General features: G+C 37.7%; 1 protein-coding gene across 1 annotated transcript in view; it reads left to right on the top strand.

The window, feature by feature from the left end:
* Positions 1–489: 489 nt before the first annotated feature.
* The window catches only part of jph3 (junctophilin 3), a 39,699-nt gene continuing 12,424 nt past the window's right edge, over positions 490–27,764 (top strand). Inside the window, exons 1-3 of the mRNA XM_005795774.2 lie at positions 490–1,261; positions 14,895–15,381; positions 16,195–16,560. Of these exons, the coding sequence (XP_005795831.1) occupies positions 880–1,261; positions 14,895–15,381; positions 16,195–16,560 (1,235 nt within the window). The 5' untranslated portion in view covers positions 490–879. The remainder of the gene's footprint in view (positions 1,262–14,894; positions 15,382–16,194; positions 16,561–27,764) is intronic.

Raw genomic sequence — 27,764 nt, 5'->3', positions numbered from 1 at the left:
CCTTGTTTTGATCTGCAGTGAAAACGGTTTGACGGACAGACCCAGATCGGCCAAAATTCGGAATCTGCAGATCTGGCTTTTAAAAGATTGGCCAGAAAACTGCAACCTGTGCAAACCTCGTGTTTTTTTCTCTTTTAATTATTTTGTTTAAACCTACGACAGAATTTGGATGTTTATAGGTTCCGGTGCACCAATAAATCGACTAGCTGATAAATCGCCCCAATTTCCTTAATTTTTGGAGATTGATGATTGGCTGATCTTTTCTACCTTGACAAAAGTCTAAAAATCAGCCACTGTCCTCTTTTTTTCTCTTCTGTGAAAAAGGTTTGACTGGCAGCCTGGCCCACCCGGTCATGGCTTCATGTTTCCAGTTAACAGTAATCTCCCCACTGCTACCAACTTAATGACTTTTCTTATTTTATTTTCCAGCATTTCAAACAAAAAAAACACCAACTGATATGGCCAAAATCAGAATCAGTAGACCAGAGATCGGCCAGAAAACTGCAATCGTTGCACCACTTTTTTGTTATTTTTCCTTTGAATTATTCCGTTAAAATAAAATTTGGACACAATTTATAACACAAAATACCTTTAATAACATGATAAACAGAAACTATAGAAGAACAGGACAAATCTGGGTGCATTTTAGTCAAAAAAACAAAATCTTTGAGAAACTACAGCACCGAAAGTAAAATAACCTGAAACTAAAGAATCGATCTGATCGGTCCGATCTTATCTATCCGATCTATCTGTATTTTTTGGATCGATCCGCCCACCTCTGGCACCAACCTGCCCTTCTTTTTCCTCCCTCTCTTTTCTTTTTCTTTTCTTTTTCTTTTTGTCGAGGCTTCAGGGGAATTGCCAAGAGCTGTTTCATGCATGTCCACTGGCGGCAGGTTCAACTTTGACGATGGGGGGTCATACTGCGGAGGGTGGGAGGAGGGCAAGGCGCATGGCTACGGGATTTGCACGGGACCCAAGGGCCAGGGCGAGTACTGCGGCTCCTGGGCGCATGGCTTCGAGCTGCTCGGCGTCTACACCTGGCCAAGCGGGAACACCTACCAGGGCACCTGGGCTCAGGGGAAGAGGCACGGCCTGGGCGTGGAGAACAAAGGCCGCTGGGTGTACAAAGGCGAGTGGACGCACGGCTTTAAGGGACGCTACGGTGTGCGGGAGAGCACCGGGACGAGCGGGAAGTACGAGGGGACGTGGAACAACGGGCTGCAGGATGGCTACGGGACGGAGACGTACTCGGACGGAGGTAAGGCTCAAAGTTCGGTATAATACTTTACTCAATTAGAGTTACTGGAGTAACTTTATTGAAAATAAAACTTTTTATTAGAGGTGGGCAGAGTTCTCAAAAATTGTAATCAAGTATGAGACGACTTCAAAATATTTTTACTCAAAAGTCAAAAGTAGCCATCGGAGAAATTACTCCATTAAAAAAGTATTTGGTAAAAAGTCTACTCAGGTACTGAGTCACTGTTCAAATTATCACTTAATATTTAAAAATACGTCATCAAAACATAAAGTTAAGTGGAAATTTTGCTATTTTAAGAACCAAAATGAAAATGATTTATATAAGAAGCAAAAAATAAAATCAGGCAAAAGAAAATTTTCCCAAATCAGTTTCATTCAATAAAAAACTTTAACAAAAACTGCAGGGTTTTGTCTTTACCTGGGGAATTTTTGGTTAAAACATGTTTGTTCTGAAATTTAACGGGTTTTTTTTTTCTTATTTCTGATATCAATCTCAAAATTCAGAATTTTTTTCTAGCACATTTTGAATTTTTGAAACTCAGAATTTTCAAAGTTTTTCTACAAAATTTCTGAGATTAAGCTCAAAATTGTAAGAAAGTTTTTTGGCAGAAATTTACTCCTTTTATTTTTATCTACGATGGCGCTGACACGCCGTCATACTCTCCCACACTCCATGTTGTCTGTTGCTGATCCACACACCTGCCTGTTACCATGACGACGCACAAACAAAATCACGGTCTTCTCACACAGCAGTAACAGTAATCTAATACTCTTTGGTTTTTTTGCAATTGCAATCCCTTACTTTACTCATTACTTGAACAAAAGTAATCTGATTACAGTCATCGCTGGGAGAGAGAGAGAGGCGCACGGACAGATGCATTGTGGGTGTTTTGAAACTGTGAGGATGTGAGAAATGAGCTGTCCATGTGAAATTCAGTAAAACGTCCATCTGAATGACAGGCTGGGTGCAGATGCACGGTGGGAGGAATCTCTCCAGGGGTCATCTGGGGTCATCCGCGCTTCTTCTGCACCACAACACAGTCACTCTGACTCACACACTTTCACACACAGCCAACATGTTACATCAGCGCAGTTTGTGCGATTTAATATTAACATCGGCTTTAATTTTTTACGTCTGTCTTCTGAAGCCTGAACGTTCAGACGTGTTGCACTCCGAGGCCTTCAGTCGTCCCATTAGGGGACGAGAAAAAAAGGTTTGTGGTTTTCGCAGATCCAGGTTCCATTATAATAGATATTTGCCATATGATATATCGTTTCTTTTTTCTCTCTTTTTCTACCAAAAACTGGATGATAAAAGTCTTCAGTCTGGTGCTTTGGTCTCAACCAGCTCTTATTTTGAAGGAAAGTTTTGTTTAGAGAGACTTCATATTTCATTTTATTTGTTGTTTTTGTATGGTCTAGTAAAATTTGTTACAATGATATATATTTACAGTCATAATAATATCTGAAAAAGATGCAATTTTGCCAGAAAAAAAACATCTTAAAGTTGTTATAATTAGTTTCCAGGATGTGACATTAGCAGCTCGTTTCTCCAAAATAGTCTCAGCTGTTTGCACAATCCAGTCCAGCTGCCGACATAATTTGTATTCCTATTAACAATTAGGTGTTATTTGAAAAAAATTTATCCAAAGTATAACTTCACAATTAGCTCAACATTCCTCGTTTAAATTTTTAGTTATTGTTTGGGTAGGATTTCTTGTAAAATTACAACTGTATTCGCCTGATTTCACGCCTTCTTGTGACAAATGGTTTGTAGCAACATGGTGGAATTTATCATGTCAGTGCTTAACATTAGATTCCACTAAATACTATGTTTGTGTAGCACTTTAGCAGAATTTAATGTTTATTATTAGCAATTTAGGGTTAGAACAGCTAGTTTTGTACTTAGCGGTTTACATCATGTTTAATTTTAGTAGTACAGTAGACAGTTTCTCTAAAACTGCCTATTTTAATATTTCAAACACCAAATATATCTTAATATGCATTGATACACCAAGTGGAAGCTGTCTTAGCAGGACTGTTAAGCAAAAATTCACAGTCTTCCTTATTTAAGTTAATAAAAACACAAGTTTGAGGTTATTCTATTCTAAATCCTTAAAGTTGAAAGCTTCGTCCAGATTGCAGCAATATGTTTTAATTATGTAATTTCTTTTTGAATTTGTTTCCCTTTAGAAATCTGAAGTTAAATCACTCATTTGCGTGATTTAAATCAGCGTGACTTTCGCCATGAAATTGAAATGATTTTGATTTTCTTCACAGCTTGATTCAGTTCAGTCACTCTCGATGAGATTATCGGATGTAATTTAAAACAGAAGCATGCGAAGCCTGTGCATGCAGAAAGTTTGTAAGCGTGATAACGAGCTTTCAGCCGCAGACATGCAGCCAAAGCCTCATTACATAACTCTACAACTAGAAGGCCGCCTAACAGCACGAGCGCTCGGCCTTTAGTCCTGATAACATCCACACAGCGGTCTGGTTCCAGGGTTGATTTAGGACAAAAACGGGAGAAATGGACCAACAGCTGCAGGGAATGATAGATAAAAGGAGCAGCTGGATAATGAACTGATAATGGAAGGATGTATGGATGGGAGAATGATTAGCCTGATGATTATGCAAGATACTCACTAATCAGGAGACGAGTGAGATCATTATGGAGAGAACGGCACCGACAAATATGGTCCTGATAAAACGAGACGCGTTGGAGAGTCACTTCAACTCGCTGAGTATCTGAACCCACATCCAGTAAATGCAGCAGAGTTTGGCCTAGTTATCAGTGTTTATCTAGCTCCAGTGGTACACAGTGTCCTTATTATAACAGAACTCCTTTATATAGATCTACGAGATAAGATTTCTGTTTGGGGAACTGAAGGGTTTATGTAGAGCAAGAGAAAGAGAATATAGATCCGTTTTGTTTTTATTCATGTGTGAGTTAATCTTGAATTAATTGCTGTGGATGGAGTTATCTGCATTTCCATCTTTATTTTGACTTTTTCTCCATGAAAGTTATGCTTTTTTAAATGTCTGCAGAAACATGTTGGGCTTTGACCTCCACTGAGCCTCAACGCACCTTATTACCAGTTCTTAGACAAAACTTTTATGAAGACGATGTTTCCTTGCTCGAAAGCATCTTACTTTACCTGCTGCCTTCAATTCAATATGGTTGAAGCAAGACTTTGATTAACATGGTCAGCAATTACTCCGATTTGTTCCGGTTCTGTAACATATTCTAGTCCAATATAGAAGTGAAATGAAAAGTAAGTTCACCTATAAAACTTCTACCCAGCGTAGCAGCTGGGTGAAAAAGTTTTCACTCTGCTGCAGATTTGTTCAGTTTTGTTTTTGTTTGTTTGTTTTAATATGAGACATAAATATATAAAAAATGCTGTTTGAAAATTAGGATTTATTTTATTAATGAAGAAAGGATTTCTACATTAACTTTAAAATCAGCTAATGCCCTAATAATCTAAGCTAATTTTTAGCGCTTTAGCATTTGAGTTAATTTTGTGAACTTTCTGCGTACATTTTAAAACGCTAATTTACTTGGCTGTTTTGTAAACTTTCAGTCTAACAAAGTTTAGTATTTGCGTTAAAATTTGGTTGTTTAATTTTAGAATCATTCAAGTAGCTAGCCGTTGATATTCATGCTCTTAATTTGAAGTCTCTTCAAATACTCTTTTCCCCTCAAGCTCCAATTTCATTTCCACATTACTTTTTCTATAACTTTCACATCTTGTCCTCTACTTCCCATGTTTTATTTTGTTCATGTATGTTTCTTGTTTGTATAATCTGAATTTAAGTTTTAGCATTAGCTTCTGCCAAACATTATGTTGGTGTTAGCAACAACTGACATTTTAGACACTGCTTAAAATATAAAACCATAAGAACTCAGGATGACTGTTAAAAATAATATTAAATAACTTCAGCTTGGCAAAATAAACTTGAAGATGAGAAATATGTGGAAAAACTGCTCACCAAAACCTACATGATTTTTGATGTCAATAAGGCGGATGCATTTTAAAGTTACACGCTTTCAGAGTCCAGTCATATTCAGACTCATAAATCAAAGTATTCAGTTTCTCTCCTGGATCCAGACTTTGTAAACCTGACCAAACATTTCCAGGAAACTCCCACAGCATCTTCCCCCCGATCTCATGATCTTCCCGCCTTTCTCTTTCCTTCCTCGCTCCGTTGCATTTCCACGCAGCAGCTCTGTGCTGCAGCGTTCCCATAGCAACGCTCGCCGACGTGCAGCAGGTCACCGTGTCACGAGGGACCGAGCGTCCCCCGCCTCCATTGGCTACCCGGCCTGCCAGCTTTGGCTGTGATTGGCCGGATCTCTTCCGGGTGTTTACCGAGACGAAGAGCTAAGCTGACTGATTACCAACCGCAGACACAGAGGCACGAAGAGGCAGCGGAGTAGATAAACGAAAAGGCAGCACGGATTCAGTAATCACGTTAGCGGGAAATGGAGTCACAAAGAGAGATTACAGCTGTCATTGTGTACAACAGCGGTTGCTGCGGCAGATTACAGCGGATGTTGAGTAGCTAATGTCACGCAACACAAACTCGCTTCAAAACATCGCAGGACCAAATGTTGCCATCAAAACGTGCAACAGCATTTAGTTTGCTGCAGATACCAACAAAGTCTGGCGCGTTTCAGTGTAGAAGCATCTAAAAACTCCTGTTTTAGTAGTTCTAGTATATTATGCTATTATAAAAACTTTACACAGAAAATTTCAGTTTTCAAATAAGAATTTATGCGACTAAACAGGACATTTACTGTAAAAAATATACAGAAAATGACATTTCTTTTTAATAATAGACATTTTTGTCAATATACAGAGATGCTACTGTTTTTAAATAACAGTTTGTGAATATACAGGAGATTTACTGTAAAAATATGTTTTCTAAAAAATGGAAGTGTTTTTGGATACACAGATTATTTACTGTAAAAATGGAGAACATTTCTGGTTTTTAAATAATACAAGTGTTTGTCAATATACAGGAACGTTATCATAAAAAAAGAATTTCTGTTTTTAAGAAATAGAAAAGTTTGTGGATATACATGAGATTTACAGTAAAATACAGAAAGTTTTTAAATAAGATAATCGTTTTTGAATATTCTGGAGATTTACTAAACAAAAAATTTCAGTTCTAGATTAGTAGAAATGTGAGTAAATGTCATAGTTTATTCATCATATGCGTTTCCATCTCCCTTTCAGTGCATTAACTCTTTTTCAGGAAAGCCAAAAACTGCATTAGCATAAAAACTTTAAGTTATTTAGAATTTTACTGTTTCCATTAACTTCTTCTGATGCAACACTTCAAAATACATAAAATGCATAAAAAAAACTTTGATGGAAACACAGCTTGTGAATTTTACACCAGATATAACGCTCGCCTCCAAAAAGTTTTCAATTTTGTCTCATCAATCCACAGAATATTTGCCTAGAAGTCTTGTGGATAATTTAGATTAAATTTACATAGTTAGGGACAGGATTAAACTGAATATGTGTCAGGTTGTTTGGGTTAAAAGTTGGGAGGTTGAGATGGTTCAGTCGTTTTAGTTAACAGGAAGTTTTAGCCAGGATGGACAGTATTGGTATATCCTAGGAAACCAATTTTACTGTATATTTTAACATTTCTACCTTTTTCCCGTCCCCTGAACATCTGTCTTTAACGCCTGTTGCATTTAATTTGCTGCACATCAGCACTTCCTCAGAACTGCTTGCTGTTGCATCACTTAGACTGAAGCTTCTCAGATAGTTAAAATCTTGATGTTCCAGCAAAAAGCAAAGAGATAGTTGGAAAACTGAAGAAGAGTAAAATTTAGAGGAAATGCGGAGATCTGTGTGTGTAACTGCTTTGGGTGTTTAGTTCTGACCTCAGTCCGTTTCTTAAAATATTCCCCCTGACGATGCCGTCACAGCTCCTTCTCGGTCTGAATGATGACTAATTCCTTTATTCTTCACCAGTTTATCCTCTTAACCACTTTACCTGGTACAGATCAGATCGTCAACTCCAGGAAATTGGCACATTTCCGGTAGTTAACCTTTGTGCTTTCCATACAGTTTCCACATTAATGATAAACACCAGGAGTTCGTCTACCGGGACTGCTTTTAACTTTATTCTCCTCTACAACCATTATTATATTATTTACAACTATATTATCCCAAAACAGGTTATAGTTACATAAATATCAAGTACAAAATGATTATTAAAGTAAATGAATTTAATTTATAAAATGTAAAATAAAAAAGAACTAGTCATATCGGTGTTCTTAAATAATTATTAAAATGACGTAATACTGGTAAATAAATGCAGAACAAAATCCAATGTAGGGCTGAAATAATTCATCGAATTAATCCCAATGAATCAATTATTGAAAGAATTGTTAACTATTGTAGTAGTCAATTAACTGTAAACTGAAGGCTTTAAAAAGACAATTTGCTGAAAGTTCAACACAATCAGAACAGTAGTTGAGTAAAAACTACAAAAAATCAAAACAATTTTCATAAAAATAAACTTATTTATATACATTAATTTATGTATTTATTATTGCTACAATTGTTATACAGCAGTAATATACATATTTTTGGGACATTTTCATTCATAATTTATTAGTAATTAAATTGTTATATTTCTACTTTTATTTTTAAAAAGTTTAAAAAGCTTTGGCTCCAGCAGCAGCTTTATAAGCGGATTGCACTTTTTCTGTCATGTGTTTTTGGTGATGCAACATATTTTACTCTTATCAGCATCAAGCTGCTCCAGCAAAATGCAGTTTGCACCAAATGAAACGCAGCAATTGGCCAAAAAAATTAATAATGCAGAAGCTGCCAACAGGGATGCTGACTTTGAGAAATACTGTCTGAATAAAAGATTTTATTTCCTCAGAAATAAAGTGTTAGTGTTTCTGTTAGCAGATTTCATCGCCCTCGTTTATGGAGGGAATCTTAATCTGAATCTTAATCTTCTTACTTTAAGCAACATATACGGGACTGACTGTTTTTGTGGGTCTTTTTCATGAAATTTCAGAGTAGATTTTTAATCCCTAAACAGAAATCTGTGAGACTCAGACAGAAAAAAAAGGCCAATGGAAAAGCTCTTAAACGGATAAAAGTCTCAAACCGAGGTTTAGCTTCACACTGACCTTCCCTCTTTTCAGTGGTCAGCCACAGTTTGTCACAACAACACATTTATCTACGCACCCAGCAAGCGTTGTTCAATCACACAGTAATGTTTTCTGGTTCGAAGATGATCCATAAATGAATAAGAATGAAAAAAACTGAAGAATTTGAATCCTTACTATCTGATGTTTTATCAATTTTTTGCGAAAAGCGCTGAAGTTCGACAACCTGAAAGTTATTTGGACTCTGTTGTGACGTCCTTGTTTTCCAGTTGTAATCCGCGCCTCGTCTACTACCGCTGCTGCTCCTCTGCAGGGCTCAGCTTATGTAACGGCGGTTTGGTGTTTGTAGTGAGGATTAGCAGAGCAGTCTGAAACATTAAACAAATCCAGATCTTTATCCTGGGAGTGTGTCCTCTGCCTCTGCTGACGCACGGCGAGCTGGACAGTAAAAATAAGAAAATGTTTCATCTTTTCTGTTCTTTTCCAAGCTGAAGTTGCTATTCAAACCCCTTGAACTGTTTTAACTTTTTTATATTTAAACTGACTGTCCTGTGAAAGCTAAGCCCCGCCCCCAAATGTTTCGAAAAATTCCACCAAAGTGGGCGGAGCCAAGAGACACTGTGGGGTGTGGCCAAACACTGTTGCTTACTATCAACTTTGTTGCTACATTTTATTAACTTTTCACCCCCCTTGGAGCAGAGGTGTCAAACTCATTTTCATTTTGGGCCAGAATATTCTGATAAGGCCGATTAACAAACTATTAATATCTTAAAGGTGAAGAAGTCAGTAAGTCAGTCTAATTGCATGATAAATTAAAACAAGCTCATTAATTTTCTTTTGCATAATTTATTGTTTTTCTCTTTTTATCAAAAACTGGATGATGAAAGTCTTCAGTCTGGCGCTTTGGTCTCAACAAACCCTTTTCTTGAAGGACAGTTTTGTTTCCAGAGACTCAATTCTTTTTATTTGTTGTTTCTGTCGTTTTGTTTATTTATTTTGGATATTTAAAATGTTTGTTCTACTTCTTTAGATTCATCTCTCATTAAAATGGCTTCTTCAGTTTTGAACTTTAAACTTTTCTTGGTCCCCATGAGGTTGTTTAAATCACAGGTTTCCAAAATTCTCCATGCCACTTCTGCAAATCTACAGATAATGCTGCAGCATATGTACAGAAACATCAACTTTTAGAATGTTTTTATTCACTATTCAATAATTATTGCATTCATTTTGCATGAATGCTAAGTCATATTGTTTGATTTTAGACGCCAGTAGTTCTGTGGCATAAAATTTGATCAGATAAAATACTATGACTTTATTACCAGACAATGCAAATTTTCAACATTTGATTATAAGAAAATATGTAATATTTTATATTATTCACATCAAATTTTATTTTATTCTCACAGCTCTTATGGTTTATGTAGTCAGGTTCTTTTGGTTTGAATGAATTTCCCTGGCAGCCAATCAGAAAATGAGCATCAGAAATAATATCTAAGTCAATTATTTGAACTTATATTTAATTTAAAAATATGATTGAATAATATAAAACAAAAACTAAGTTGAAAAAAGGTGTAGAAGTTTATGCGATCCATTTATTTTTTTGTCTTTTTTTCTTCGTCGTTTCTCCAACTTTCTGAGGGCCCCACAGCGCCCCCTGGTGGCCTCTGCTTTGACAACGCTGTGCTAAGTTTGACAAGAGGCTGAACTCCAAAGTTGCGTCACCAGAAGGCGTTTTGATGAATGAAATCTTAATTTAAGTGTAGAGTAAAGCCATATTTGAAGATTTGACAGGTTTTCCATCCTCAGAGTGAAACACAAACCCTCAGACAGTTTTTAACTCAGACAGAAAGCGTGTTTGTTGTTTGGCACGTGATCCAACCATTTCAGTGTTTCTGCATTCTTGATCTCATTGCTGTCAGTGTTTTTGTGTGACTACCAGGCTGACGCAGCCGCCTGGTTTGAGGCCTGTATGACTTAGCAGCGCCTTCCGCTGGCGCCTCCAGGCAGAAATCAGGAAAATTGTTTTGACGTGCGAGCTGCGAAGCGGATTCTCCTCACAACTGTACAGGCCAGAGGTTGAAGCCTTGTCACATCGGAAAGGTCTGTTTTACGTCAGCGCAGCAGTGACGCGTTCACGGCTGTAAAGAGAAGATAACCAGATGTACGGCTGCCTCGTTTCTGTCCTATCAGAGGTTTCATTTTGGAGATTCATATTTTCCCCGCAGAACTGTAAGAAAGGCTGGCCGATAAATCGATTTTATTGATTAATTACATTTTGGCTTTTGAAGATCTGGATTTTTTTCATCAATGCGCTCCATGAGATTTCATAATTCAGAGGGCGGCCATCTTGTTTGACAAGCGGGTTTTATAGCTTCTATTTATTTGGACTTTGAATTTCAATCAAACCTACTGTAAAATATAAAAACAATGTTGTATTAGGACCCCTGGAGAAACAAAACAGTTAGTACATTTATGCCAAAAAAAAAAAAATCTGAAATATTTAAGTTAATTTTCTAGAAAAAACAAGAAACTTTCATAGCTTGTAAGGTTGAAAATTGGCAAGAAAAAAAACTCCAAAATTCTCTAGAAAAAAATTAGAAATTTCTGAGTTTGAAAAGTCCAAAATTTGCTAGAAAATTTTAAAAGATTTTAAGATTAATCTCAGAAATTTTCTAGAAATAAATTGAAAATTTCTGAGTTTGAAAAGTTGGACACTTCTATCAAAAAAAATCTCATAAATTTTCTAGAAAAAACTTGGACATTTCTCAGTTTCAAAGGTTTTCCTCAGACATTTGTCAAAATTTCATTTTTTTTCTGCACATTTTTGACATTTTTCCTCGTTAAAAATACTTTTTCCTAGAAATTTAATGGTGTTCTTATGGTAAAATTGCGTCGTTATTTTTGCTAATGTCATGATTATTTTGTTGTAATTAAACTGGCCCTGATAGTCCATCATACAACTCACAGAGGGGTTGATTGAAAAAAAAACACTTTTTGAAAATATTTTCAGTTATTTGTAATTTCTTTTTTAGAAAAGAAACAGAGAAACAGAAACTGATTAAAATCGGAGCTCAGATCATGTATGAAACGAGTCTTGGATTTTATTTTTAAGCCACATCGCTCTAACTGTAAGCAGACCTGAATGCGATGGGAAACGGCTCCTTGCTGGTTTTTCAGCACCATGGAGAGCGACCAGAAAATATTTCATTTACTCCGACGTTTCAGAGTCAGGCTTGTAAACGCTTTCAAGAAGCAACATCGGCCCACACGCTGCCTCACATGTATTCCCTGGTTTGCACTCGCCGCTGGCAGCTGATCGGCTGTAAGTCCTGCAGTCAGCAGCACCGCGGCGCCCAGGACAGCCTGACTGTAGGAGGGCAGAAAAGCCCTTTGGATAAACAATTCACAAGTTCAGTCATATTTCCAATCATCACATCTGCATATTGTTATTTAAATAATCAATCAATCAAGTTTATTTGTGTAGCACATTTCAGCAACAAGGCATCATAAAAGCACAAAAATACAAAGTCATAAAAGACGCAGTCAACCAGTTAACATTATATTTTGTCAAGCAGTGCCACCATTATAGATCTAATATGTTGATTAATGTTTCATTTATGATGTTTCAAATACAACTCTAAACTGGTGGGTTGTCAGCCTTTATTTAATGAAACTCAGTGTTTCAGCTGTTTTGCAGTTTTCTGGAAGTTTGTTCCAGATTTGTGATCCATAGAAGCTGAAAGCTGCTTCTCCACGTTTGGTTCTGGTTCTGGATGTAGAGCAGAACCAGAACCAGAAGACCCGAGAGGTCTGGAAGGTTGCTATGACAACTGCAGATCTTTAATGTACTGTGGTGCTAAACCGTTCTGTGACTTATAAACTAACAACAGTATTTTAAAGTTTATTCTCTGAGCTGCAGGGAGCCAGTGGAGGGACTTTAGAACTGGGTGATGTGCTCTATCCTCCGGGTTTTAGTCAGAACGCCAGCAGCAGCGTTCTGGATCAGCTGCAGCTGGAGGGTCGATTTGTAGGCAGAAAACGCTGTTGGAGTAATCAATGCGAATAAAGATGAGTGAGTTTTTCTAGAAAATGTTTGACTCTTGAAACTTGAAAATGTCTAACTTGAGATTAATCACAACATTTCTCAGGTATTTAGAGCAAATTTATGAGTTTTCGAACTCAAAAATGTCCAATTTGTTCTAAAACATTTCTGATATGATCAAAATTTCTAAAAATTTTCAAATTTTGAAACTGAAATTTTCATGTTTTTCCTAGAAAATTTCTGAAATTAATTTCAAACTTTCATATTTTTTGGTGCAAATTTTCAACTACTGAAACTCAGAACTTACCAAAAATAATTCTACACACTTTATGAGACTAACCTTGAAACTTTTTGGCAGAAATTTTTTCCTCCTTTTTTCCCCTTTGTAAAACACCATCATAATAAAAACCCTGATGGTCAAATATTTATGCAGCTGCAGCATCAGGTGTGATCTTTTTCTTCATTTTAGTGTTTTTATTTGAACAAAACGTGTCGACAGTCTCTTAATATCCAGGACTCTGCTTAGCTCCCCGTCTGGTTTCCTTCTGCACAGTCAGCGCTCTCCTCCTCTTCCTGATTCTTCTTCTTCTTCTCTTCCTGCTGGCTCTGCTCCAGCTGTAAAGCATCCATTTGATAAAATCTCATTAAGCTGTTGCTCACGTACAAGTGTGCGTTCTTTGATCCGTCTCTCATATGGCCGTACAGCTGTGTGCTGACATGATTACAAAGGGCTGGCCAGATGTGTTGCCCATCTGTCTCTGACACAGGCCCTGTCCTAGTGTGTGTGTGTGTTAGTGTGTGTGTGCAGGTATGGGGCCAGATCTTCCCGATGACAGGGGCAGGTTTGGAGTTAGCACCGCTTGGCGCGCGGATCGGTGTGTGTGAGTTTGGTTCCGTTCACCACTTCCTGCTTTCCCTGACCCTCGGGCCCAGCAGGGAGCCGTTTGTTTGCAATGCAGACGCAGGACGTGGAAGCAGTCCTTATATGGGCATGTAGTCGTGCGTTTGCTCCAGAATGAATCAGAGTGCTGTTACATCAGAGGGGTCGGGCAGGCGGGCGGGATGGATCGCTTGCTCTCCGATTGGAACACACACTTCCGCTGGAGAATGTGTGAGAGAGGAAAGCTGGAAACACACAGACACACACACACACACACACACACACACACACACACACACACACACACACACACACACGCACACACACCCACACACACGTACACACACATTCTGATGGCCTACTTTCCAGCAACTCTGAGATGCAGGGATTGTTCTGCAGCAGGAATGATATGAATGAAGGGAGTGTGATGACAGGAACTTCTAAACTTTACAAAGAAATCTGAAAAAATTCAGCTTACACATAATAATCAAAAAATATTCAGATTAATTTAATGATCATAAAATAAACGAGATGCTTTGTTTCTCCTGACAAACTCACAATATTCTTTTCTTTGTTACAAACTTTGGTTTTGCTTGTTTTTTTTAATTAAAGCCAGTATATTTAATGTGTTTTATTGCACCAATAACTTTATTTTTGTTTTAAGTGATTTTATGCCTTTATTTTCTTTTTTGTTTTTGTGCTGTCTTTGTGTGCAAATTAGTGACAATTTGTTTAGTTCTGCAATATTTTGCCTAGAACTGCCTCAGTGCTGCCCTCTTTAGGTTGAATGCTGGCTACTGCAGTTGCATTTTCTTACTGGTTACAACGGAACATCTTGGTTGGTTACATTGGTGGCTAGTCGCTTTTTTCAAACTTCAAACTACTAGAAAAGGAAAAAAAAAAGTGATTAAATTTCAGCCAAAACATTTTGAGATAAATCGCAGAAATTTTGTATAAACATTTTTTTTAAATGTGCTCGAAAATATTCTGAAATTTTGACTTTTAAAAGCTCAAAAGTTTAAACTTTGCACCAAAAAACTTGGAAATTTTGAGATTAACCTCAGAAATATTTTAGAAATAAAACAAAAATATTTCAGAGTATAAAGATCTATTTTCTTTTAAACTTGTTAAATATACATTTCCACGTTTATTCTAGAAAATGTTTGAGACTAGTCTCAAAATTTCAGATTTTTCTTGCAAATGTTAAATTTTTCAAATATAGAAAGTCCCTAATTTTTGCTAGACATTTTAAACTAAAAACTTCTCAATCTTGTTAGCAATTTGTTTTACTTGTAATTCAAATGTAGAATTTTTTTTGTTTTTCGGAAACATTTCTCAGCTTAATTTCAAAATTTCTTTGTTTTTTTGGCGAAAATTTAGTTCCATGTACAACGGCCCTAATAAGCCGTAGTCTCACTGTGGTACTTCAAAATGCACATAAAAATGTGATGGAAACACGGCTAGTCTGAGGTTTCCATCCTGTTTATTACAGTTCTGTTTCATGTGTTCTGGTTGTATTTTAGCATCTGACCCGTGTTCGTTCTGCTCTGTTCCTCCAGGAACATTTCAGGGTCAGTGGGTCGGAGGGATGCGTCACGGCTACGGCGTCCGGCAGAGCGTTCCATACGGCATGGCGGCCGTCATCCGCTCTCCTTTACGCACCTCCATAAACTCTCTCCGTTCTGGTTCGGAGCACAGCAATGGAACTGCTCTGCTGGACCGAACGGGCGCCCTGGTTCCGGGCCCGCCCACGGTTCCGGGAACTCTGACCACCAGCGTCTCCATGTGCAGCACGGGCAGCAGCGGCAGCAGCCCAGCGGTGTCCCGTGGAGGCTTCGTGTTGACGGCGCACAGCGAGGCGGAGCTGCTGAAGGGGAAGAGGAAAGGAGGATTGTTCCGGAGGTCCATCCTGTCTGGCCTTAAGCTCAGGAAGTCCGAGTCCAGGAGCTCTCTGGCGTCGCAGAGGTCCAAACAGAGCTCGTTTCGGAGCGAGGCTGGGATGAGCACCGTCTCCTCGGCTGCATCGGACATCAACTCCACCATCAGGTAACCTGAATCAGTAACTAAAACCATTAAATACCTGGAATTACAGGTGACATTTTATTCAGAGTAAAAATGCATTTATTAGGAACTGGTGGTAAATTTTATATCCACACATAATTTGATAAGTGACTTATTGTGCTTCCTTGAATAGAACAGGACAGGTCTATGGTCTATACAAAACCTCTTCATTAAAAATAATTCTTAGATAAAGGGAAAGATGAAAGTACTTGTTCATTGTAGAACACAATCTTTTGACCGTCACTTTCTATTTGTTTTGAATCTGTTTGTTATTTTTCTTTTTCTTTTAAGTTCAGTAAAGATTTAAAGACAACCGTCGGATTCAAGACCTTTTTTTGTTTAGAAGAAATGTGTCGCGTACGAAAGAGCTTTAAGGGGCTTCACTAGTGAGAGCTTGCTGCACTCGCAGTTTGGATATTTAAAATGTCTTCCAGTTCCAGTGGTAAATGTTTGTTAGAATTTAGCGTTTATTAATTTTTGAGAATGTGCTCTGGCATTATTTTGCCCTTACAATTATATTACTTGAAAATGGTCACAAAACAACATTATCATTTATCGCAGTAACTTTTGAGACGATTTCTCTCCCAGCAAAATCTGTTATTGTGACACAGATGGAGCCGTTTAGGATTGATGAAGCATCTAGTGTTGACATGTTGCTATGGGGGGCCCAAATGAAAACCTGCTCAGGGCCCCAGAAAGGTTTGGGCCAGCCCTGTGTGGATAAATGTATTTGTTTTCCCAGATAAGAAATAGTTTTAAAATAAAAACATAAACCGTTGCGACCTTTACCCTTTCCAGCCTTGGAGACGCAGACGCGGAGCTGGCGGTCGCGGACGACGACGTTGACGCTACAGCGACGGAGACGTACTGCGGGGAGTGGAAGAACGACAAGCGGACGGGATTCGGCGTGAGTCGGCGGTCCGACGGGTTGCAGTACGAGGGCGAGTGGCTGAGCAACAAGCGGCACGGCTACGGCTGCACCACGTTCCCCGACGGCACCAAGGAGGAAGGGAAGTACAAGCAGAACATCCTGGTGAGCGGCAAGCGGAAGAACCTGATCCCACTCCGCGCCAGCAAAATCCGGGAGAAGGTGGACCGAGCCGTGGAGGGGGCCCAGAAGGCGGCGGACATCGCCCGGCAGAAGGCCGAGATCGCTCTGTCCAGGTAGGAGGTCCGACTGGTTCTGGTTCTCAAAGGCAAATCCTCAGAAAATCATTTTAGTTTAAAGATTTTACTGTAAAATAACGACGATGGGACCAAATCCTGCTGTTCAGGTCCGATGCTCTTCACTAGAGGAACACCACAAGCATCTAGAAATGCTTCTACCTTTCAGATCAAATAACTTTATTGTCTTTCAAGGGGCAATTTGCTTTGCAAATGAATACATAACATGAAAAAAACGGCAATAAAAATACACCATAACATCCACATAGCACATGGTACAATTATATACCGCCACAATTTGTTGAACTTCAACCTAAATTTTTTATTTATTTTTTTTGCAGATAAATTGTATAAATTGATCCTTGACATCTCTTTGTGACATTTTGTTTACATTTGTTTAACTCTGGAATATAGAATGCAGTTCTACAATTCTGCAGCTTGGTTGATGTCTGTCACGCAGCTCTGTGTTAAAGCTGCAGAATATAACTTTTATAAAAATAAGTTTTTTACATATTTGTTAGAACTGTCACTATGTTCTGACAAAATAAAACGAGATGGATAATCTGTGAAGAGATTGATCTCCTCCACCTCTTTCCTGAACTGCCTTTGCTGCCTGAAGAACCAATCAGAGCCAGAAGGAGGGCCTGAGTGCTGTCAATCATCCTTGTAAATGCGCTGCTAAATGTGCTAATGGCAGAGACACATTACAGGAAAACCATTTTTCTGCCATTATCTGTGGCCATGCTAACTAGCCTTAGCATACCTTAGCAACTGGTGCTTTCTTGTGTTCGCAGCCGTAGTTTCCGATTACAGAAAAATGTCGCAAGATTTGTTACCAATCACTTTTTTGAAAAAGACACTAGAGGATCTCAAAAGTTACTAAATATTGCAACAAAGTCACTAAGTTGGCAGCAATGCTTCTCCCTCTTAACCCCCTCTGCTCATCAGCAAGATTTGTTACTAATAACTTGGCCACGCCCCTCTGTCTGTTGGCCACGCCCATTTCCCCCAGAAATTTAAATTAAGAAAAAGCATGGAATCTTTTTGCAAAGTGTACATTTTGTAGAAATTCTTGCCTTCAAGCCAAACTGAAATAATATGACTCAAAAAGTCCAAAGCTGCTATTTCTTCAAGTATTTTGTCAATAATAAGTCAAAGCAACGTTTTTATTGCCGTCTATTTTGATTATATTAACAAATAAGTGAAAAATGTAAAGCTGCCATTTGCGAGTGTCGCATTGCTAATCAGTAGAGCTGTAATGGTCCGTGAATATTTGTTATAGCCGTTTCGGTTGAGCATGCGGTGTACCCTTTTAAATCTGAGCACATGCAGAAATGATTATGTGCACAACACAACGTTCTGTAGCACAACTTTAAAAAATCACCAACAAGACTGAACGCACGCCCAGCTTTTACTAAAACCTGCTCTTTGGGAAAATCAAGGTTTCTCATGCAGCTGCAGCGACGTCGGGAAAGAAATGTGGATTCAACCAAAACTTTGTCAGTATTTTCATAAAAGAACAAAAGCAAGTGATTTTATGAATCAGATTACTACTTACTCCTTACTGGCCAATCTTTGAAGTTTATTCTCATAGCAAGTTATTAACAGTGAATTTAAGTTAAAGATACGCTGTGAACTTTAATATTTGTGTCCTTTTACACTTATAACTTCATTAATCACAAATCTCTAGAAATACACCATTATAATGAAACAGAACCATTTAAAATATACATAAGTTGATTAGTGAAATAATCATCAACTAATTTAGCAGTCGATTAATTGTTTACTGTCCATTTACTGAAAAAACAACACAGTCAGAGCAGAAATTAAGCCAAAACTGTACAAAATGTATACAAATGTTGTATTTAAAATTAAAAAAAACATCTTTATCTGTAAATATATTCTACCCAGAACTCTTCAGGTGGCAGTTTTAACTTAATCCGGTTCAAATTCTGTAAAATAAATTTAAAAATATTTTCTATTAAGGAACTTCTGCATCCAGTTATTAATTAGTTAATCCAAAGATTAATCAACACATCGGCCCTGCACTGTATTCATGCTAAGTCAGGCGGTTGATATGTTTATTTTCTCATTTAAAACATGAATATAATTGTTTATTTTTATGTCTTAATATATTTCTAATATTGTATTAAAAGGGCTTATTTTTTTAATCTGATTAATCAATTAATTGTCACAATAGTCCTTTTTACTTTAATTCTGTCCTCCATGTTTACCTTGAACACTTACTTGTTAGCGAAGCTAAGCTAATTGCAGCGTCCTGATTGAGAGGAAACAGTCCTGCAGCTTCCTGGATCATGTTTCTTCCATTTCGTTTTATATTTTGAATCAGTGACAGAATAAGATCAGGCTCGGGGTTAAACTGGGTTGAGAGGTTAAGGAGGGTTGAGGCGGCAATCGAAGCGAGACGGTGCAGGAAACTGGAGCCTGTTCCCATTTAGCTAAACTCTGAGCACATCCGGGGTTAATGGCTCTGTCCTGACCTGCTTCACAGCGGCTAACAGCTTCAGGGTGAGATATGAGGCTCAAGTTTGAGTTTTAGGACTTAGAGGAGGAATTAATTTACTGTCCCAGAACCTAAAGTTAAAGATTCATATTAATATTGAAGCCTGGTGGCATCGAAGGCATTCAGACTGTTGTTGAGGTCAGGCTATGATGCAGAAACTTTGTTAGTGAGTTGGCTTTAAAGCATAACCAGGGCGGAACGATATGGATGAAAAACATATCACGATATAAGCATTTCATATCGGTCGATATTGATAATTAGAGATTGGATTTTTATTTAAATAATCTGAAATCCTGCCAAACTGTTGGCCGTGACCTTTCCTTTTCTGTCTACGGTTTTCTCTCCGCTGTTGTTTTTTATTTTTAGCAGTTTGAGGCACAGTGTCGAAACTTTAAACCGCTGCTACAAGTTACTCAACAGGTTGTTGCTAAGTAACCAAAGAGCAAGTGAGTTAGTTGATGCCATAGTTGCTCATCAAAAGCGTTTCTTTTGCCTACAACCCCCAGAATGCCGTGCGGTTTTGGATCAGAGTTCAGTGACTATTTTATATATTCAGACATGTTATATATTGATATTGATCATGTGTCTATTGCAATATGTATTATTGATTTATACCAATATAGATCCAGCTTTAATTGTAGCCGGAGAGACTGAATACTTTTTCATCAAGTACTTTGTTACTGTACTTAAGTACATTTTTCATGTATCTATACTTTACTGGAGTAGATTTTCTCTTGGGTACTTTCGACTTTTACTCCACTACATTTTATATAAAGTATCTGTACTACATTTGTACTAGACTGCAAAAACAAAAAAATCTTTGCAAAGTATTTTTGGTCTTGTTGCAAATATCTTATTACACTTAAAATAAGAAAAAAACTAACTTATAAGTAATGTTTTATCAAGAAATAGTAGCTTGTTGTAAGTTAATAATTCCTTAATATTTTTTGAAAAAGTACTAGTCCTCCTGGCAGATTTTTTCACTTCTAAGGAGGAAAAAACAGAAGGAGAAGTTTTTTGAAAGTGCGACAGCAGTCGGAGACGGTGAGTGAAGCTTCTGTCTGAAAGTGGGTTAGCTCCTCTATCGGATTAGCATTTGACCTTGGAGCAGATCAATTGTAATAATGTGTAGCATTTCTGACCTCGTGGTCATGGAGTCGGTGTGTGAAAAGATTCAGGAGTGCAGAATGAAGATGCAGACAGAACGAAAGTTCTCAGAGAAATTTAAACATCACAAAAACAAGAAGTATAATAAAAAAAACTCTGAGGAATGTTATTCTGCTGAACACGATTGAACTGCAAAAACACAAAATCTTATCAAGACGTTTTGGTTTAGTTTCAAGTGCAAATATGTTCATAAACTTGAAATAAGACAAAACTAATTTAATCCTTAATATTAATGGAAAAAGTAGTAGTTTCATTGGCAGATTATTTCACTTATAACAAGATTTTTTTCATGTTTTTAGTGAAATAATCTGTCAATGAAACAAGCTTTTTCATTTTTCAAATGATTTACTTAAAACAAACTCATATATCTTGGTGAGAAGTTACTTATAAGTGTGCTAAGATATTTGCACTAGAAACTAAAATACTGGATAAGATTTTGTGTTTTTGCAGTGTCTGAAGATGAAATGAACGAGCTCCGATCACTTTTTATTTTTGAAGATTTCAGTCCAAGGCTTGGCATATATAATTCAATTCAACAATAATTTATTTGTCCCAAAGGAAAATTAAATGTTGTCATCACTCATTTCCTCTAAGAATCTTCAAAGAGTCACTGTGGATAGTGATGCTGTGGGTAGGAAGGATCTCCAGTAGCAGTCAGTGTTGCAGCGAATCAGAAGAGGCCTCTGACTGAAGACTGTTGCTTTATGACACTGTCATGACCGTCATGACACGCTAACTGTTCAATATCCAGGAAGCAGAGACAATATGTCCTGGATGAACCATCGGTTGCTAGCAAGCATGCTAATCTACCTCATTTGCTTTTGCCACTCCTCTTGAAGTCTCTACCCGTTATGATTGATAGAAGAGATGAACTTCAACTTGTCTGGGATTTGGGGGTCATAGTTCAGGAGTTATTTGAGCTTGTCAGGAGGCACCAGTTGTGAAAAAACCTTGTTGTCATGGTTACGCACCATTTTAGCTGTCCGAAAGTGGGAAAGTAAGAGCAGAAATTGCAGCTGCACAGCATCCAAAACCAGAGGGAGAAAACACAAGAGCGTTACTCCAACATGCTGCCACTATGAGAGGCGATTTTCTAGAAAAGAGCTAATGCAACAAAGACAAAAAAAATTTAACAAACAAATCATATCAGTCACTTTCTATAGCAACTATGTTTCTGTTTTATCTCATCACTCAGCTTCGTTTCTTTCTCACAGATATGACATTTTCACATTCATATGCACTGCCGTTAATCCTGTTAAACCTCAGTTTCTGACTGCTGAGGGAGACATTGCTGTGATATTATGAGGACAGGGTCATGAGAAAGAGAAAAAAAGCCGTGGCATATTTCTGGGGACAGACAGTGTCCTTGTTTAAAGTAGGATGTCACTTTGTTGCCAGTTTTGCACATAAACTCAAACCTAGAAAGTTTGTGAAGTTGGAGATGGAAACAGAGGACGATGAGACATTTTATGTCCTCACTTGGTCTGTGAGGCAAGCTGGGACATATTCACTTTCCTGCCACTTTATTAGGTACACCTGTATGGTTGCACAGCCTAACTGAGTATTCTGGCTGATTATTTCCGTCCCTTAATGGCTACATTAGCCATGTTCCACCAGCTGGTTTCCTTAAAGTGGACATATCATAGAGACTTTTTCACATGTAAATCATTCAGCTCTGGTCTATTTAAAATGGAACTGTGATCATTTGATTTGAATTCCTCATTATTGTAGCTCCACAGGCTCCTCTTTTCCTCCTATTCTGAGGTGCGTCTGATTTTTACTCCTCCTTATTGTCTAACTGCAGTTGCCCTCATATGATGTCATACCACAGTGTGGTTCTGGAAAGGTTTGAAAACAAACCTTCTAAAAACTCGAAAAGTGCTTGAATTTTACTGTAGTGTACAAACTCAGGTTCCTGATGTGAAGAATGATGGAGTAGATCAGACTCTCTCCCTCCAGAATAACCCTGCTCTGCATACACTTTTAGCCTGGCCTGGCTCTCCACTCTCTTACACACACACACACACACACACACACACACACACACACACACACACACACACACACACACACACACACACACACACACACACACACACACACACACACACACACACACACACACACACACACACACTCATCAACAGAAACATCTAACCCAGATTCCTGCAGCGCCATACAGCTTCAGCATGAATGTCCCAGAACAGAGCAGCAGGGTATTTCCTTGAGGAACTCCAGGAGAAACCCTGAGAGGTGAAACAGTCACAGGATAATTGCTGCAATTCTCTTTCTCGGAGCAAAGTGAAAGCACTTAGGAAAACTGGTTCAAGGAGGATCTGGCTTACTTCCTAGATATGGGGCGTGTTTCTAGCGTTGCCAGTTTTTGGGATGTTTCTGCAACCTGAGCGGGGAGGTCGGAGGTAAAGGTTGAGTCAGGACCTGGTGGGATTGAATCTGCCGTCCGCATGCCTGATGTTACAGTAAATCCAGGATTTATTTGCGCACTCGCCGGCTGATGTGCCCTCGTTAGCGCAGTCACATGTGCTGATGTAACCGATGTGTCACTAGGCTACCTGTGATCAGTGAAAACCAGATAAACACACCAGTGACTCACTGTGCTTTGTGGACGGAGCCTCTCGCTGTAATTCTGTGACCTCGTTTCATCAGCTCGCCTGGAGCCCAACACACACACACACACACACACACACACACACACACACACACACACACACACACACACACACACACACACACACACACACACACACACACACACACACACACACACACACACACACGCGCGCACACAGAGTCACTGCTACATTCACTCTGTTTGCATCCCATAACAGGACGTTGCTTTAATAAACATACATTTTCTGAAATATAACTCCAGCTTAGAAGGGGACAGGGTTGCCAGATTTGACAGTTTCCAACCCAAAATCAATGTAAAATCTGCACAACGCCAAAAAATAATTAGCACAAATCTTAACCAATCAATCTTAAATACAATCCATGAGATTTTTGGTTGTCCTTTGTAATATTCTGACTAGAACCAGATCCCACTGGGACTGCAAAAAGGACTTGACTCAATCAAACCTTAGTTTTTTGTGTTGATATGTTCATCTTGCTGCCCTGGGATTTCTGATTTAACATGCTACTACACAGTGACACTTGATTAACCAGTCACTAATCATTGATGTCATCTTGGAGAGATTTCAACATTAATTGAACTAATAAGTGCGATAACGCAGCATTTTATTAAAAAAAAGAAATGTGCTTTTCTGCCACACAATGGCAACTATTTTGTAAGAACTTTTCTCTGAAACTTTTCAAGAAACCTGTCAACTTTTAACTACCCTCCCAAATATGGTAATATGAGTTACAACAGCATGTAATTTCTCTTTGGGATCAACAAAGTCCTTTTGAATTTGAATTTGAAGCTGGTTTTCCAGCCAAATGTGTTCAAAAGCAGACAAATCTGGCAACACAGAAAGCAGACCTTTGGGTCTCTACCGTTTCCAAAAACAGCAGCAGAGTTTTGAAAAAAAAAACACCTGGGTTTTTTTTGGCAATAACTTAATGTTTGTCCTGGAATATGAGATGTTTCAAAAACCTGCAGAATGTGCCATCACCTAGCAACCCCAGCGGAACTCCACCTGTTACCTAGCAACCTAGTCTGAGTTCCAGGACTTTTGGTCAGCTGGTTTCACAGCTAAATGCACTTTACAGTGCGCTGCACATTTGTATAATAGTGCATCTGTTTGCAGCTATTTTTAAGTGAGTGTAAACATTGAGTTAGAGGGTGTGGCCAGCAGCAGAATATTTGACTTTAAAGTGACAGAGACCCTAAAACATTTCATTCTGAAAGGAGCTCTGAACTGAGCAAACTAAAATCTCATCATCAAAGAATGATCTTTGTGAAAAAAATTTAATGAACTTGTTTTGTATAGGCTACAAACTTATCCTAACCTGTTCAAGGAAGAATAATAGGCCACCTTTAAGATAATCTTCAAAGCAGAAATCAACTGGTTTCCTTGTACGCCTCCCAGAAAAGGGAGCATATCAGCCTGGTGTGTCAACAGATTTACTTCTCCACAACTTGACTGAACGCACGAATGATTAGCGGTGATGCAAACCGGAAGGCCCAGTGAGATATGAATCATCGTCCTCATCATCAGCTGCTTCAGAGCGATGGCAGAGATGATGGAGGAGCTTAGCACGTGAGGCCTGGATTAGACTTTCTCTTCGGCTCGCTGCGCTCTCTCTTCTGTCCCGTCTTTGTTTTGTCTCTCAGCCTTTGTTTTTCTCGCTTGTCTCTCTTGGCATCGATCTCCCTGCTTGTTCATTCAGTGCTAATCCATGCCCCACTGATCTATTTTAGAAATGTCTTGTGATTCAGAGAAAACAAATTCACATTTAGCATGAAAACTGAAGCGTACGGAAGACCATAAGGGCCATTAATCAATGAAGAAAAAAATACATAAACCTGTGTGTCTTCAAATCTAATTTGAAAACTTAAAAACAATTCACAATAAGCAGCACTGTGTAAAAGTTTCACAAACAATTAAACAAAAAGCATTGTAATTATGCATGAACAAATATTTTTTAAATGTTTTTTTGTGGCTATTTATTGTTTTCTTAGAAGTGAGCAGCAGCACATTTCAAGAAAGATTTCATTGCATTTTTTCCTGTAGGCCATCAGAAGTTAGAATTTAACTGAAACAATTAATCATATTGGTTATTGATATAAATGTCAACTAATTTAGTATTCGACTAATCACTAACTGGACACAAAAAATGCCATTAGCTAAAAAATGACATATTCATAATTAAGCCAAAACTTTATGAAAAATTCATACACTTTCCATTTAAGATAAAAAACAGTTTGTAAATATGTTCTACCTAGAACTGCTCTAATGGTAGTTTTAGCTTCAGCTGGTTGAAAATGTGTGAAAGACAAATCTCCTCTTAAGCATCAGTTAATCCAAAAATATTAACAGATCAGCTCTACAGTGTATTGATATGAATTCGAGGAAAAAGGGCTGAGCTTTTGAGAAAGATTTTATCCGCAGATTCATCCTGTGCTACAGATGATCAGGCGTACAACCAGGGAATGCTATGATGTTGCATTTTAAGCAATAAACTGTTTATTTTCTTATTTTAAAAAGGGATTGAATCATTTGTTTATTTGCATATTTCAATGTATTTCTAATATTTTATTTTTAAAAAGGCTTCAATGAAAAATGTCGGGTTTTTAAATGTCTTCCATTGCCAGTGTTACACGTTCATTATAATTTAAAGGTTATTGGTCTTTGTGAATGTGTTCTTGCATTGTTGTGCCATTACTGTTATATTACTTAAAATGGTTTCAAAACAACAATATTATCGTTTATTGCAATAACTTCTGGGACAATTTACTGTCCAGTAAAATTCAAGTATTGAATTGTGTACATCAGTGAATACTCAACAGAAAATGACATTTTCAAAAAAATATATTCAATTAGTGCTGACTAACCGACTTTGGTTTTTTCTCCCAACTTTTGCTGTCGCCATTTTGCACATTTCCACAGGCGCCACCAGGAGGAATATGGAGTGTAAACTCACTCTAAAAATTAATTAAACTAACAGAATTAGACAAATAAAAAGTCATATCTAAATACAACTAAACTATAATGAAAAACTCAGAACTATTGTAACCTTTGTTCTCCTTGTTAAGAAGCAAACTGAGTCTCCAAAATGTCTGTTGTGTCAAAGAAAACTGAGTCATGATGAAGACATAACGGCCTGTCCTCGTCCTCCCCTCTAATTTTGCTTTAATGCAGAGGTTGACAGCCTGCTGGACAGCGCTGTAATTACGCTGTCTCACAATTAGGCAGGCTGTGATTCATTCAAGTTAAACACCTTTTAACTCTGCACTCTGCATCATCTCTCCATCACCTCTCAGCATCGCTTCTTTTTTCCTCCTGCTCTCCATCTGTAGATCTGTTTTCTTTTCTTCCTTTGGCTTTTGGACACGAAGCGATATTTTGTAATCAACATTTTATCCGAACATGTTCTGTTTCACAAGCAGAAACATGTTGGGGGAGGAGGGGCGACAATAAATCCTTTGTTTTTTGTCTCTATAACTTGCAGTTTTACAAATTTCCATCAGAGGCAAAAAAAAAAAAAGATTTTTAATGAACTAATTACTGAGAGTGAGAGCATGGCTGGTTTGATATTTGTAAAGTTACACAGCGACAATTTAACAGCAAATATTTAATTAGCAAGCTAAATATTACACTCCAAACTAAATATAGTTAGACTGTCATAAGACAAAAAAAATAATTATTTTTCAAAGTCATATTTTCACCATGTTATTCCTTCATTAATAAAGATCACCGTTTTAAACTAAATATTGAATTAGGGAGATAAACATTTAGTCTACAAACTAAGGAATTAGCTCCTAATTATAATTAACTTTAAACTAAATATTTAACTTGCTTGCTTAATATTTGTGATATTTATTAATGAAGTTAAAACATGGTGAAAATATGACTTTGAAAAATGAAATTACATGTTTGTTTTTTTTCTCATGACTGGCTAAATAACCCAAATATTTGGTGTTAATACATGGCTGGATGCAAAGCGTTCGGTTCTTTATTATTTCTGTTAAAAAAAAAAGGAACCGTCTTCATGTCCTTTACGTCTCACCGCCCAGCAGCCAACAGGCTCTCATGCTCGGCGGTGTGGAGTACGGTTTGGGTTTGGCACACAGAGGCAGAGAGGAAGGAAATCAATAGCCATCGACATGCAACACTGCATCAGGGCTGCTTCTGCCCACAGAGAGAGGAAAGGGAAAACGATGCATGGATGAGTGGAGAGAATGAAGCTGCGATTGAGACAAAAGGTGTGCTTGATGTAATCAGAGAATAACCTGAGGCGGGTGATAAAAAACAATCAAAACCATAAAAAGATGCTGCAAAGCCGCCATTAAAACACATCAAACTCAGTGAGAGGAATTATTTTATGATATTAAAGTCAACTTAAGGTTTCTGCAGCTTCACCGTCATATTTCAGCTCTGCGTTAAAAATGTCTCCTCTTTAGCTCAACTAATGTGATAAAATTATAACTATCACCTGGAATAAACAATGAAACCCAGAAACAGATGAAGTCTGTTCTGTAAGAGCAAAAGAAAACTGTGATTATTGGTTCATTTAAGCCTATGCCTGTCACAATTAGCAATAAATCAGTTAATCACACAATAAATTAAAGCAAGCTTAATAATTTCCATTTGCATGATTTGTTGTTTTTCTCTTTTCTCTCTTTCTACCAAAAACCGGATGATAAAAGTCTTCAGTCTAGTGTTTTGGTCTCATCCAGTTCATTTTTTTAAGGGACAATTTTGTTTACAAAGATTTCATAACTAATTTTATCTGTTGTTTTGTTTATTTATTTTGGATATTTCAAATGTCTTCCAGTTCACCATTGACTATGAACAGTTTAAATAAAAATACACTATCACTTTCCTGAAAG

This window comes from Xiphophorus maculatus, chromosome 2 (genome assembly GCF_002775205.1).
Source record: "Xiphophorus maculatus strain JP 163 A chromosome 2, X_maculatus-5.0-male, whole genome shotgun sequence".
NCBI lineage: Eukaryota > Metazoa > Chordata > Actinopteri > Cyprinodontiformes > Poeciliidae > Xiphophorus > Xiphophorus maculatus.
This window is presented reverse-complemented; position numbering and strand designations above follow the sequence as displayed.